Raw genomic sequence first — 15,070 nt, 5'->3', positions numbered from 1 at the left:
GGGGGGTGCTGGAGCCTATCCCAGCTGTCTTCGGGCGAGAGGCGGGGTACACCATGGACTGGTGGCCAGCCAATCACAGGGCACATATAGACAAACAACCATTCACACTCACATTCATACCTATGGACAATTTGGAGTGGCCAATTAACCTAGCATGTTTTTGGAATGTGGGAGGAAACCGGAATACCCGGAGAAAATGCAAACTCATGAACTCCACACAGGGATGGCCGAGGGTGGAATTGAACCCTGGTCTCCTAGCTGCGAGGTCTGCGCGCTAACCACTAGACCGCCGTGCCGCCCGCGAGCTAACCAGATAGTCTTAAATGTGTTTCTTCTAAACTAAAAGCCAAAAACGTACTTTTTTTTCCAATCTACCATGTCGGACAAGCCATGGCTGACTAGATAAGATGAGATGAGATGAGATAAGATAAGATAAGATAAGATAAGATAAGATAAGATAAGATAAGATAAGATAAGATAAGATAAGATAATGAACAATAGCGATATTGTGAGGGATGACTGTACTTATTATAAGTGGATTATTTTGTCGTACTTGTCAGTTTGGGTGCCAAGTGGAAGTGTGCGATTTGGAACACAGTCCAATACTTTGCTTCACTATATGCAACAACAAAAAAAAAAAAATCCATGTATAAGCTATTCACTGTGCAATTATTCCTTGAATGTTTGCTGAACTGAGGTCTAGCAAGATGAGGTGATGGTTTTAAATTCGTACATACCACTTGTAGATAATGCTCAATAATATTCAAAAGTGGGTCACATTTTTAAATACACAACAGTACCATACACTCTATCAGTTTGTGTGTCTTTGTGGGGCTGTTGCCGGTCCCTGGAGAGGACATGCCAGTCAAGGAGAGGCCATAGTGCCATGGGAAGCTGGACCACAGGGCCTTCTTGTTCTATTTCCAGGCAGCTTCAGGGGATAGGAATTAGAGCTCTTGCTATCATAAGGTCTTCCCCTTGATGTTATCTGTCTTCCTCTGTTGCTCTCCACAAAATATGGCTCTATCATCACTGCACTGTTATGTTGTAGTGCCTCCTTGTGGCAGACTGCAGTCATTTTAGCAAAAATGATAGGAATCACAGGAAATATTTCTTTTTTTTACAAGTTATTGTCAGTATCTGTGTTTCTGTCTGATTAACCCTTCTCTCTCTTTCTTTCTGATCATTCGTTCTCTTCATCTATTCATATACCTCTGAACAAATCCCGTCCACGTCTGCGTGTTCTGCTGTCCCCGTCTTCCCTTCTTCTCTTCATCCGCCACCACTCGCCTCCCCCTCTCCCCCCTCTGCATTATCTAAGCTTGTCCAGCGAAGAGCACAGTTTGACTCGGTCTCCCTGGTCATCCAGGGTTCAATGGAAGGGGAGTTGAGTTTGATGGACAACTTGTCTGGCTCTGTGTGCCGCTACTACGCGCTGCCGTCCAAGGCCAGCAAGCACAACAGCGACAAAAAGGTCAATAACTAACACTAAACTAACTAGTGCTGCTACTTTCATTTAGAAACATGGACAGACACATCAAACTAAAGCAGTTAGTATCCAAGCATCCATTTTCTACCACGTGTCCTGTTCAAGGTCATGGGGACTTTGGATGCGGGGGTGTAAAGACGGGGCCTGCGGTCCTTGAACAGGGGTCATAATGTTGCTGTAAATATTACTAGTTAACTTAAGGATTTCCAGCCATCCATTTTTTTACCGCTTGTCCTCACTAGGGTCATGTGTATGCTGGAACCTATCCCAGTTGTTCTCGAGTGGTTGGCTCAGTACTGGACTGGTCGCCGGCCAATCACAGGACCTGAAATACAAATCTAGAAAAGGATTGAATAAGACCCGTATTTTTTTCTACTAGAACCACTTTGTATTTTATTAAAAACATGTGATATTATCTCACCCTTTTTGGCAAATATTAGTCTTTTATGACCATTGACCATACTAAATGTCTTAAAGATGGATGCTGTTTCTACTCTGCAGAATCTCCATTAAGCTGTAAAATATTTATGGAGGGAAAAACAAGGACATATTGTGCATATATTTTATTTTTTTTAGTAATCGAACAGCATGCCCTGCGATGTTTGCCAAGTACCAAGCTGCCCAAGAGCCATTCCACATTTAATAACTTTAGCACTCTAATCCTGTGTACTTTTAGTATCTCAGCCTCGATCTCACCTCTGCTCACTCAGACTCACAAAGTATCTTTGTCTATGTGATATTGTGACATACTGTAGTCCATGTCTGTGTTGTGTTTTGTTTGTGTACTGCTTTGTCATCCGTTGCAACAAAGTTAGGATATCCACTTGCAATCTTCCACCCGAACTTGAAGTGTAATGTTTAAATCCATGAGCTATTGATCACTGAGTCACTAAATAATGGGTGCCGATATTGCTCTGAAGCTATTCGGTGACCAATCACAGTGCATTAGTATTGTAAACACCACTTTTAAAAAAATATATTTTTCCCACACCGGTATGACACTATAAATGGCTGCCTGTAAAGGATAACGGTAATGTATTCCATAGAATCGGACTTTGTGTGTCGGAACAAATTCCCCCTCTGACCCTCCTGGTACAGCAAAGCCAAAGCTATGATGCTGCAACACGTAATTCCTTCAGAACAAAGCTCCATCAATCCATGCAGTCCCATCGACGTGGGGCTTTACTCTACGTATGTGTCTGATACACCGCAGCCAAGGTCTGTTATTGTTGTTCTTTCTACGAAATACCCAGGGTATATATGTGGGAATGGAATGTCCTTGTTGCTACTGTATATGCCAGGGGTGGGCAAACTTTTTGACTCGCGGGCCGCATTGATATGACAAAATTTACGGGGGGGCAGACTATATATTTTACACGTAACAGTCCACCTGGTATTATTGTATCTGTAAAATTGTCACGCAATCTGCTATTATTATTTATTATTTTATATTCATATTTAAATATTTTAAAAATAATAAAATATTATAATAATTACAATAAAATTAAAATAATAATTATTATATTATTATTATGTAAAATATGCAAATATAACAATAATATTATATATAATTATCATAATAATTAGCATTAATATAATAATTATAATAATCATATAGTTCTAATAATAATTATAATAATCTAATAATAATTATTATTATTATCATTATTATGTGCGTGTGTCCCTTTTTTCAGGAGCACTTTGTAAACAACAGACCATGTCAAAAAACGAAATTGATAAAACCATCAAAAGGTTGGCTCAGGCCATGATGCCAGGTTGTATGTTGAGTTTAAATGAAATACTTTGGAAAGATTGGGCGGGCTGTATTCAAACACTTGGCGGGCCGGATGTGGCCCCCGGGCCGTAGTTTGCCCACCCCTGGTATATGCTGTATATATGTCTGTATATACCAGGGGTGTCCAATCCTTTTTGACTTTTTTTTTTGTATTTTTAATGAAACAGTGTAGGCAAAGATACGCCGCAATGTGGCCCTAAGTCCTCCTTCATAAAGTTCCAAATACACTTTGGACACCCCGGTATAAGTCATTGTCGTATTTATACTTGTTTTGTACCAAGCACATTGTGTTTTGCTCACCAGCCGCTGTCTCTTCCTGTTTAGATCCCTCTAGCTGAGATGGACGCTGTCTCTCTGGCCTCTGAGAAATCCTGGTCCCTAGCTCTGACAGAGGACTCGGTTGCTGACGATTTTAACCCCCTCTTTCTCAGCAGTCTGGAATGCAATGTACTGACCGCAGTTCCTTTCTGTCTTCATACCTGCTCCTCCTCCTCCAGTATCTCGTAGTAGTCATGTTTCCTTGCTAGGGTCGTCCAAAGCCACTTGCCCACCTCACCAACCTTCCGTGCTGCATAGCAACTGGTTGCCAAGTTGGATTAACTACATTTCCTTGATTGACTATATGGACAATATGTTTGGGCATCCATTCCAATACAATACAGCGCACACCGATTAGTTTGTTACATGCAATATCGGAGGAAAATTGCGACGAAAACCAAGGCAACATTTTGCTTTCCGTAAAATATATACGTTGAAAGGCAGTTCTCCTAGAATTGGGAGTGGGAGTCAAGGGTGATTGTCTTTGGAAGGCCTCTGTGAATCTAACCATGTGTCCTGCAATTTCCTTTTCTCTTTTTCATTCCACGTTTTTCCAGCCTGATGTTTTCAGTCCGGTAGAGTAGAGCGCCTGCCAGTTTGCAGCTTTTCCTGTCTCTCTGTTCCTCTCTTCCTTTCCACACGTTTCTGTCTTACTCCACTTTGCTTTTCATGTGAGTCTACGTTACAGTTCTTTCCTGTCAATAATCCTCCTTGTCTTTGTGCTGTTCTCTGTTTTCTACTACTTTAGTCTAGTTTTCCCCTCATATGTGAGTGCTGTGTGTCTCCGAGGGTGTCAAAAGTGTCATCTCCGGTGGGCCAGGCTGCAGGACACTGCCCCAGCTGACAATCAGGCTTAAACCTTAAGCTACAGTTTAACGACTGACTCCTAAAGAGTGCTTTTGCTCAAAAAGAAATCGCTTGTAAATTCACGTTGAAAAGGTTTCTGCGATCTGTGGCAGCATGTACCAGCCAACTCCCAACATCTGTTTTCTGTGTATGCTGAAGACCTCTGCTTCTTTGTTCATTGTATTATACGGTAGTGGACTTCAGCCACAAGGCAGACTGACTGACTGCCTTCTGTTTCCGCAGATCGAGCAGCTCAACCCTGGAGTAACACTGGAGGACAACCTGTTGAGTGTCAGGAAACCCGCCGTGGGACGCACACACTCGCTACCCAACGACAGCTACATGTTCTTCCCACTGCAGCCCTTCGGGAAGCCGACCGCGTCTTCAGCACAACAGCTTCTTGCACATTCACCTCAGCCCCAGCACATACTGGGCTCTCATAAGGCTCAGTCAGGTAATGTAGGACGCAACGTTTAGTCACAAATATACTTTGTGAAGAGTGGAGGGGAACAAGAAATAAACACAATCACTTTTGGTGTGAACTTGCCTACTTCGGCATTATTCTTTTTAAATGTTGCATTAAAAAGTGACACATGAATGGTAATGCTAATGCTAATGCTAATGGTATTGGTAATGGTTATGGTTTTATTTCATTTGAACATGCATCAGATTACAATTGAGTGCATCCCATAATCAGTTCCCAGTTCCACATGTCCAAAAGGAGTCGGAAGAAGCAAAGCTTATTAAATCCTACCCCTCTGTCTGGTACTTTTACAATCAGTAACTGTTACATTTGTTCACTTCCTGCTTTCCATAATACAGTTTAAGGTTTTTTTTTAATTATGCACCTCGTACTGAAGTACAAGGTGATATGAGCATCCAATGACATAATGGTTACCATAGTAACTGTCAATATAGTGATATATGTATTGATTCCACATACTGAAAAGCTATGACTTTTTAACGTAGTCCTAGCATAGAAGTGTTTCCCTGAGAATGTGTACACAATTTGGTGCTGACCCAAATTCTGATTTTGTCATAATACGTTGTTGCTTTTGTACTTTCTTTTAGCTGGGTTATGAAACATTTGTCAAGAAGCCACATACAGTACGTGTGTATGGATCTGAGTACCGTAAATTCTGGTGTTTAAGCCCCTGCGATGTAACGCCATCCATTTTAGCATACCAGTAAAATAAGATGGTTTCACCGCAGTAAGCAGTTGGGTCTTGACACCAGCAACCCCCCTCATTGGAAATGTTTTCTTGTCTTGGGGGGCGTTCAGCCTTGAACTGTTCTGCTCTCTACTGAGTGCTTTTCCAGTGTTTGTTATGCCTCACATAACTTCCTGCTTGGGCTTTTTAGGCTCCAGTGGTTCGGTGCGTTCGCAACCAGAAGAGTTTTCCCAACGACTGACCATCCCCACTGACCTCTTCAGACCCATCAGCCCCCACAGCCACTCCGACTCTGAAAGTATACCACGACTACCCCCTCCCAGACACACACATGTTGTGAGCCGCAAGCTGCGCAGACAGGTGACACACCCCATCTGTTGCACACCTCAGGGTTCATTTGAACTTTGCTCAAAGATCTTGTGTCCCTGAACATTACGTATGACCAATTGATTGAATCAGGTGCTGGAATAAGCAGTTTGTGGATATGTACACTGGTGACCAGGTCAGGGTGTACTCCTGCTCCCGCCCGGGATTCAGCTGGGATAGGCTCCAGCTCATATGTGATTCTAATGAGGACAAATGGCATGACTGAATGGACAACCATGCAGTGCCGTTCCTCATAAATAAGCATATTATTAGATGATATACATTATATGTTTTAAAAATATATATTATTTAGAAATTTAAGGCATTGAATTTCTAAAATGTTTGGCAATGAAGACTAAAAAAAATATCTCGGAATATTGATAATGCAAATACAGATAAGGCCTTTGTTAATATGTAAATGAGTATAGTTCTTTTACATATAAGCACAATTAATAAGAAAAACAACAAGATGCATCTCAATAAATGAGAATAAGGTCGTCCATCGCCACATGACTGCAGACTTATTAGCCAAAATGAGAATTATTTTAGCACTTTATACATATTTTTGGTCTAAATGAAGCAGCGTCAGACATAAAAATACGATATAAGGGACTCTGAAAACTCCCTGAAAGACACGCATTCTACACTGGTCACTAGATATCAGTACTATGACATTATGTTACACCGATGAGACAATAACCACTGTAATCGGAACAGCAACAAGGAACCTTCCAAATGCTAACGTGTTATATTATTATTATATATATCTACTATATTGGATAATACGAGTGTAACAGTGACTTTAGGGCATTTACAAGGTCATAAACAGGTTTTCTACACTCTAATTATGAAAACATTTAATTTATAAGTAAGGAATCCTACTTGGCGGAAATTCATTTATCACCTTCAAGTCTGGAATTAATCTAATAATCTAATTAACTGCGTAAATAATCAGATATTCTAATATATTGAGATGCATCTATATATGATTTGAAGGTTCATGAAACCACAAAAATGTAGCCCCTCTAAACAGTGTCCTCCCACTTTCTTCCTCTCCATCCTCCTCCCCCCTCATACGTACCTGCTGCCTCATTTTCCATACTGTATCTGTTATGATCTGACCCCAGCTCAGTTGGGCCCAAAAACCGCCTGACCCTGAGCTACTGCTCAAACACAGATACTCCTGTTTCTGAAACAGTGAGGGAAAAAGACACTTTAGCTACCACTGGGCCTTTCAGAAACACTGGACTCCATGCTCATATTGCAAAAGACGCAAAGTCTAACTAATATGCAGGCTTCATTCCTCTTTATTCGATTTTTTTTGGTCATTTCCTCCAATGTTTACTGTCAACCATTCACAACCTAATTTCTAAGTGGCTGTGGCTACGGTCTTTTAGTTCAATCTTATTGCTGGATTATCAAATTGGGGTGTGAGATAATGTATATAAGCCTATAGGCCTGTCACGATAACAGATTTTGTTGGATGATAAATGATTATGATATTGTCAACATTATTTTGAGACCATTTTTCCCATTAATGTAGCGATACTATATAACATAGTAATGCATAGTAAGTACACCGTATTAAAAGCAGTGAACCTGAGTATTTAACATTGCAATTTGAATGGTAAGAGCTTTTAAATAAAATTAAAAAAAGAAACAACACTACATTGAAAAACCAAAAAATAAAATGGAAATAAGATGGGCTTGGTATTTTAAAATTGCACATCAATAAAACTCGTAAAAAAACCTGAAAAATATATTATCTGTAAATACGTAAAATGATATATCAAGTCACTTCAATAAATAATCAACATTGGTTATTGGTCAGCGGGGCTTAGCATGTAGCCAATTTGTGCACCAATTTGTGCTGTTTTGTTTTGAATTATCTTGCCCACCAAATGCCTCGCTAACCGTTGACTGTTGGGAGCAGCAGTTTGTTTTTGTTTTTTTTCCAATTGGGAAAACTGGACAGGATGGTTGTGTTTGAGGTGTGCATGCAAATTGGTCGCGTTCCCTTTCTTCGTTATCACTACAGTACTTTCCCACAGATACCACATATTAGCTCGTTTTGGTTAATTCTGTTTAAAACCAAGATATTTGCTCACCTGCAGGCACAAAGTCCACTTATGCCATGCATTCCTCTATAGAACCAACTTGTCATCCAGCCTGTTTAGTAGAGCGAGAGAAGCAAAACAAACACCCAAGCACAAGGCCGGAAAAATTACTGTTTTTTTTTTTTATTTATCATGCAATTAATTGATTATTGTGACAGGTCTATAAGCCAGGATAGATTATCATTTGGCTAAATTTATGGCATCCTTTTAAAAGAAGAACTCAGGGGATTGTAAAACAACCGCATGTGCTCTGACACTTTGTAATGGAGCACTTGAACTTTTATATTGGCTAGATTAGTTTGCTAAACCTGACAGGGTGATCTCTACAGCTGATGAATATATAGCATTATTTTTAGTATGCACTCTTTGTGTGCAAGTCTTTGACCACTGGGTGTCTCTGTGGTCACACCATTTAGAGAAAGCAAATCTCTTTAAAACTCATGCATGTCCTTGTGCCTCTACCCACAAATATAAATGTACTAAAATTGACACCTCAGCAAAGTGAAGACATTTGAGGGACATTTTATGAGTTTTAACAAGCGTTGTTGTCACTAACTGCTGCAGTGACATGTTGTGTTCGCCCTCTTGACTAATGGCCGCTCGCACAGACAACGGAACCATAATCTCATTTCATAACATAATTGGAAATTCTGCTGACCGTGCAGCCTCTTGCAAATTACAGTTGTTTTGTGCGAAGGTCAAAGGTTAGAGGGTGGAGTAGTCTGGTTCAGAGTTCAAGCAATAAGCTAAAAGCATCACTCTATCTGATGCGCTGCTTGTACCGCTCTTTGTACCAAGAAGCTTTGTTTGCCATAATAACATATATATATATATATATATATATATATATATATATATATATATATATATATATATATATATATATATATATATATATATATATATATTTGACATATTCCAGCACACAGTATGCATCAAAAATCAACAGCAGCAAATAACCGGCACACGTAGCATTAAGTGAAACATTCCAGGTGGTCCTTGGTTTACAGCATTTCATAGTCTTTTGATGTTTATGAACGCACTGCCATAAATTTTGGTCTGTAAACATGAGATCCACTAAAAACCATACGTGAATACGTACTGTGTGCATCCAGTATGCAGTGTGTGCCTTTGAGTGTGCCTTCGCACCTACACTTAGGAAGAATAACATTGCTTAGTTAACTTTTGGACTTTGTTATGCGTCAAAGAAAAGGAAAGCCGCCACCATGGAAGTGAAAATAAATATTAGAAAAAGAGAAGAGACACACCCATCAATGTTGGCAGCTCCTCGACTGTTGAGACCATCATTTAGGATGAAGATGATTGAATGCTAAGTCATGGACTCCATTACGTTCCGGTTTACACCAAATCATGACTTGCATCACAGTATAGGAACGGAACTTGTATGTAAACCGAGGACCGCCTTAATTGTCAATTGTTGTCAAGTCGAGTGTTTTGACATTGTGGCGACAACCGCAGGATGTGAGAAATTAGTTCTGATTGCAGGTAAAATGTCTATTTTATAACAAAATAACTGCCGTGCAGCGGCAGGGATAGCAACAATAAGCAGTAACACATCCAATGCTCCCACAAACTAAGCCGTGTGCACCTGACCTAAGTAGAACAACTAACATTAGCAGCATAATAGGAAAACAAAGAAGCAAGAACGGAGCAGAAGTGGCAGTAAAAACAAAATAAGGACACAAAAACCCAAACAAAGGCATTAAAGTAAAAACGTTTGTCTGCAGGGTTCTAATAATGGTAAAAAAAATTATATTTGGAAAGTAGGTTTTCTATGCTACTTTGCAGATATTACTCTATCACAGTAGAGTCTGGAACCAACAAACCGCGACTGGAGTTGGCTCACAACATTCCATTCCAATACAGTTGGCTATTTACTGCTAGATGATACAGATTATTATTCAAGTTATAGACAGAGCAATTTTGCTCAATGTAACATTTATTAGCGCATACAAATAAACCCCACATTTACATTTCAGCTGCTTGAAAATGAACCCAAGTGAGGGAGAAAAGATTTAAAGGTTGACAAAAACTTAGTATCTGATTTGGTAATGGTTTTATTTCATTTGAACATGCATCAGATTACAATTGAATGCATCACATAATCAGTTCACAGTTCCACATGTCCAAAAGAAGTAGGAAGAAGCAAAGCTTATTAAATCCTACCCCTCCATCTTGTACTTTTACAATCAGTAACTGTTACATTTGTTCACTTCCTGCTTTCCTAATATATTTTTTTAATTGATTTTTTTAATTTTGTCACATATCGAAGTACAAGGTGATATGAGCATACAATGACATAATGGGTACCATAGTAAGTGTCAATATATTGATATATATAGCACATCATGACTGGTTCAAGACTCTTCATCCTTGTATTTAGCAAACATCAACTGCTTGTATTGTTTCTTGAATTGGCTCATCGTTGTGCATTGTTTGAGGTCCTTACTCAATCCATTCCATAGTTTGATTCCACATACTGAAATGCTATGGCTTTTTAACGTAGTCCTAAATTTGGACAAGAGAAAGCAAAGCACTCTCAAGTCTGTTTACATGGAGCGTCTTGAGGCAGTTTTTTTTCCAGGTGTCAATCCAGTAACAAAACTCAGATTCAGTCAGATCCCAAGGAACAAATCAGGCTTGACCCTAAACATCCTAAAACCATAATATGTAATATAAAACCTTAATATTTGCATCCTCTCCAGTGCATTTGTTATTTGCTGCTGTCCTTTGTGATGCATTTGAGTTTGCTTGGATTTTTTAAGAACGTGAACCAATATCGACAAACCGAGCAACCATGAAAGCAGCCTTTCGGTGTGAAACCATCTATGCAATAATACATGGATGCTGCAGCGCCAGTAGAGAATAAGAACGAGGAAATCTCCCGAGCTTGTGAACTTTGACCCAAACTACGACTTCTCATCCTCATCAACTCACACTAACCAGTTTCCCTCTCTCATCCCTAATCCCTCCAACTCCGGGATTCCACCAACCCCCCTTTTCATTATACATTTGTCTCCAACTTCCTCACCCATCCCGTCCTAAATATTTCATCCCACCTTTGTCCCCGTGCCCCGTCTTGCAGGTTGCAGTGTCTACTGATTCTCAGGAGGCCCTGTGTTCAGATGGACGGGAAAGCAGTGAAGGACTTGTGAATATGGCTTCTCTTGGCCTCCCTCCACCTTCCTCTTCCTCTTCTTCCTCCACCTCATCACCTTTACCCTTCTCCCATCACCAGCAGCAGCAGCCTGCTTTCTGTCTGGTCCCAGCCACGCCCGGCGCATCCCCGAAACCTTTGCGCCCCAGCAGTGTGCACACGCAGCACCGCTTGGACTCGCCTCGCTTGACTCCTTCGCCCTTACCGGTGACCCCACAGCGTCAAAACGAGGCCTCTGTGGATCAGGAAGTGTCCCTCATTATCGGGAGTGGCTTGACTAGGAGTGATGACATCATCCGATCCGATGAACTCGGCAGCAGCAGCAGCATGGAAGCGAAAGAGGATTATGAAAGCAAGGCACACTGTCAAGGGAGCACGAGTCCTTGTTTGCGGCCGTTGAAGAGGTTCCACAGTGTCGACACCCAAGGCCGCAGCGTTCTCCTGCCCCGCCCTCGCCCTTACTCCTGGCTGGATGACCCACGGCGCCACTCCGTGGAGGTTTGCTCCGTGGTGGAGTCCCGCCCCCAATACAGCACTACGTCCACGTCGTCGGGTTTTGTGTCGCAGGCCGACAGTCTGCAAATCCACAGCCAGACTCGCATTCAGACCTCACTGCCCTCTCCTCGGCGCAAGAAGAAGATGAGTCCACCTTGCATCTCTGTGGATCCCCCTGATGGATCCGAGCCCCCATCGGGGCTGTACCCAGGCTTAGGGTTGCCCCCTCCCTTGCCGAGCCGAGACACCTGCCTGAGGCGGAGAGCGCCTTCTAGTGACTCAAAGGACTCCTTCGATTTAGGTGTTGCAGAGGGCTCAGGACAGGACGGTGGCTCCCCAAACCCAAACCCCAACACCAACCCCAAGCTACTGACTCTTCCCGCTTTCTCCTTCGAGAAAACAGGCTCCGAGCACTGATCACTGAAAAGCAAACACACACAGACACAACACAGGAAGTCATGTGATAGTTCTAGTAATAATACTGTAAAGAGTAATAACGGTATAGCGACAATAACCGGTGAGACATCCTTGGTTCCTTTCAGGATCAGTGCTGTAGTAGCGTCACAGACCTTCGTCTTTTGATTTTTTTACTGCCAAAAAGGGAGACCATACAAGACACACGGCTGTCTCTCCTCTGCTACAGCTGCATGCAATTGGCTGCAGTTGGCCTGACAACCTCTGGAGTGACATCACAAGGCGATGCCACCTTAGAAATTTCCTGGCGTTCCACAGGGTTGGAGGTATAAAGCAATATAAACCTTTTAGAGACACTATTTTCTTAACTTATTGGACCATAGTGTTTGTACAGGATGTTGGGGTTTTTGTGTTATTTTTTTCCATTATGTTATGTTCATGTGACTTTTTGGGGGGGTGGGACTTGTGAGAGGTTTTGTCTTGTCTTTTTTTTCACTCTAGGTTATTTCTAGCTTTCTTGGTTTACAGAGGAAAGTGAACATTTTACAAAGTGCTGAAAACCATGTATTTGTAGGAATAATATATAAATATATATAACAAGTCATTAAACAGAGCTTGGATTTTTAAGCACACTCATTTCTACATGGTGGTTGATTGTTGAGAACCGAAGCTGCGAGCCATGCATTGGCATGGATTTCCCAATCGTCACGTGTCACAAAACGCAGCAAATGTTTGTTTCATCTTTGGGGAAGTATGTTAAAAAGAAACTGTAAAATCCCTGATGCTGAAAATGATACTAAAGCACATCATTTCATGTATCGCCACATGAACCTTATTCTATATTATGGATTTATTTATTTTTCAAAATAAACACTTATTTAAACTTTGATTCTTGTAAAAAATAAATACTGGGGCACTGAAGCTGGAGCAATTTGTAAAAAATTACTGCAATTTATATAATACACTTGACAAGAAGATGCACCCACTAAATTTAAAGAGGAAACACCATTTTTACACACATAGACCGCACCTGTCTATAAACCACAGGAGTCATAAGATATGATATTAAGCGCACAGCAACCAAACAATACCGAAAAGTCTGTGTAACACAGCTGCTTAAACAGCCTCATAATTTCTTCATCACACACTTTGTCAGTCTCTCTCTCTCACTTTCATTGTCTTGAGACAAATCAGCCCTTGAACTTGTGCTGTCCTTTTCATCACGCAGTAGTCCATCCAGCCTTTAGAAACCCGTTGATGATGCCGGATTATTTGACACTGCTCGACGCTAACAGGATCCACTGGCAGACTTGACCAAAAGTGGCTGGATCGACCCCCTTAAACACCAAAGTTGCATCATATGCATTTCAGAAAATGACTGTTCTGAAGCATACGAGATGCTGTGGGATTAGAACGTGACCATAAATGACGTGACCGATGAAAGTGGTGCAGAGGCCTGCTGAGTTTAATAAGTAGAAGATAAGAAAAGAAGAGTCAACTAACTCCCTCCGCCAGTTGTCATCAATGGGTGAGTACATTTAGAATTGTTGACATGTTTTAACAATGGTGGCCTTCTTTTTACTGTATGACACTCTGGGGGACACAGAGAAAGTGACCCATTAAAGCACTAATAATTAACAACTATTAATAAAGGTTAATATAACATTGGTTGGTTGTTAAAACCTGGATGTAGGATTTTACAAACAAAAAGGGCATATTTTTCTATAAATATCTTCCTGGTATTAATCAGATAATTGTAATTAATCAGCCCCAGATCATGGCAAACAGCGGCTTCTGGGCAAGTTGTTAATTGTCATGGTTTCAAAGCACACAATTACTTATTTGTCTGAGCACACTCTACTTTTCCACTGCGTCATGTCTGCAAGTCAAGACTACCAAGGTACTCATGAGCCCATGTGGTTCTAGCACCTAAGATAAATGATGGCTATTGGACTGGGATCAGAGATCTAAATGTTCGACTTCAGTTGCCCATTAAAAAGCTGCTTTGGACTCGGTCTTATGGTTAGAGTTGGAGTTAGTATGTGCATTTTCAGGCATTTAGTGTGGAGCATAATTATAGGGTTTAGGGTTATGTGCGTACTCCATATTTGTGTGTTTCTGATGAGACAGCTGAGTATTTCCATTTATGCTTGAGCAGAGTCTTTAGGGTCTCCATCTTAAAACGGCCAACAATCCGATCCAAGAGCTTTATCAGAAAATAAGCTTTCAAAAAGATAACAATTAATAGTAATCATAAAATATTTAGTAGTTCTGTAAATTTCCAGAATTCCCAGTATATTTCACCTATTCTGTATAGAAACAGAACATAGGAATTAGCTTTCAGTATAATGCAGTGCAGTCCGGTTCCACTATGACAAGAATGTTGTTAGTGACATTCAAAATTGGACATCATTAACTGGAAGTATTTTTACGTAAACACACAGCGGCTGTCTTCATTATGATAGGAGCAAATTATGTAAATAATTCAGGATTATTGAATTAAACAACGCCACAGAAGCTCACATTTCCTCCAAAGAAAGCAGAAGCAGTGTTAATTAATTATGTGCACATTTCTAGATCTTACATGTGCACAAATGTATCACAGAAGACAAATGCAGCAGTCGTTAGCCAATGTTAATTTCACTCACTGATGTTATTTTCATTCCCGGTGGACATCAAACGCTCCAGACTAATTTTATTATGTGTTTCTTAGGAGCGTCTTATATGACTTCAGCATTATTAGTTAAGCAGTTGCTGTCACCAGCAGCAGCGTGTATGTATTTAAACCGGATCTAAATATGTCTTAGACGTAAATATCTTGTCTACTTTCCGCAGGTCTGTCAAGCAGCACAGTTGAATTATTCCAGTCTTGACACTATC

At 40.7% G+C, this 15,070-nt stretch overlaps 1 protein-coding gene across 6 annotated transcripts in view; it reads left to right on the top strand.

Moving 5' to 3' along the window:
• Positions 1-13,099, top strand: part of cacna1g (calcium channel, voltage-dependent, T type, alpha 1G subunit) — a 157,675-nt gene extending 144,576 nt beyond the window's left edge. For all 6 annotated transcript variants that reach the window (XM_078788919.1, XM_078788920.1, XM_078788923.1 and 3 more), the window contains 5 exons: positions 1,322-1,474; positions 3,609-3,731; positions 4,692-4,902; positions 5,811-5,980; positions 11,210-13,099. In XM_078788919.1, the coding sequence (XP_078645045.1) occupies positions 1,322-1,474; positions 3,609-3,731; positions 4,692-4,902; positions 5,811-5,980; positions 11,210-12,193 (1,641 nt within the window). In that variant the 3' untranslated portion in view covers positions 12,194-13,099. The remainder of the gene's footprint in view (positions 1-1,321; positions 1,475-3,608; positions 3,732-4,691; positions 4,903-5,810; positions 5,981-11,209) is intronic.
• The last annotated feature ends 1,971 nt before the right edge of the window (positions 13,100-15,070 follow it).

Source organism: Doryrhamphus excisus, linkage group LG2 (genome assembly GCF_037039965.1).
Source record: "Doryrhamphus excisus strain RoL-2023G ecotype Guam linkage group LG2, RoL_Dexc_Guam_v1.1, whole genome shotgun sequence".
Classification (NCBI taxonomy): domain Eukaryota; kingdom Metazoa; phylum Chordata; class Actinopteri; order Syngnathiformes; family Syngnathidae; genus Doryrhamphus; species Doryrhamphus excisus.
This window is presented reverse-complemented; position numbering and strand designations above follow the sequence as displayed.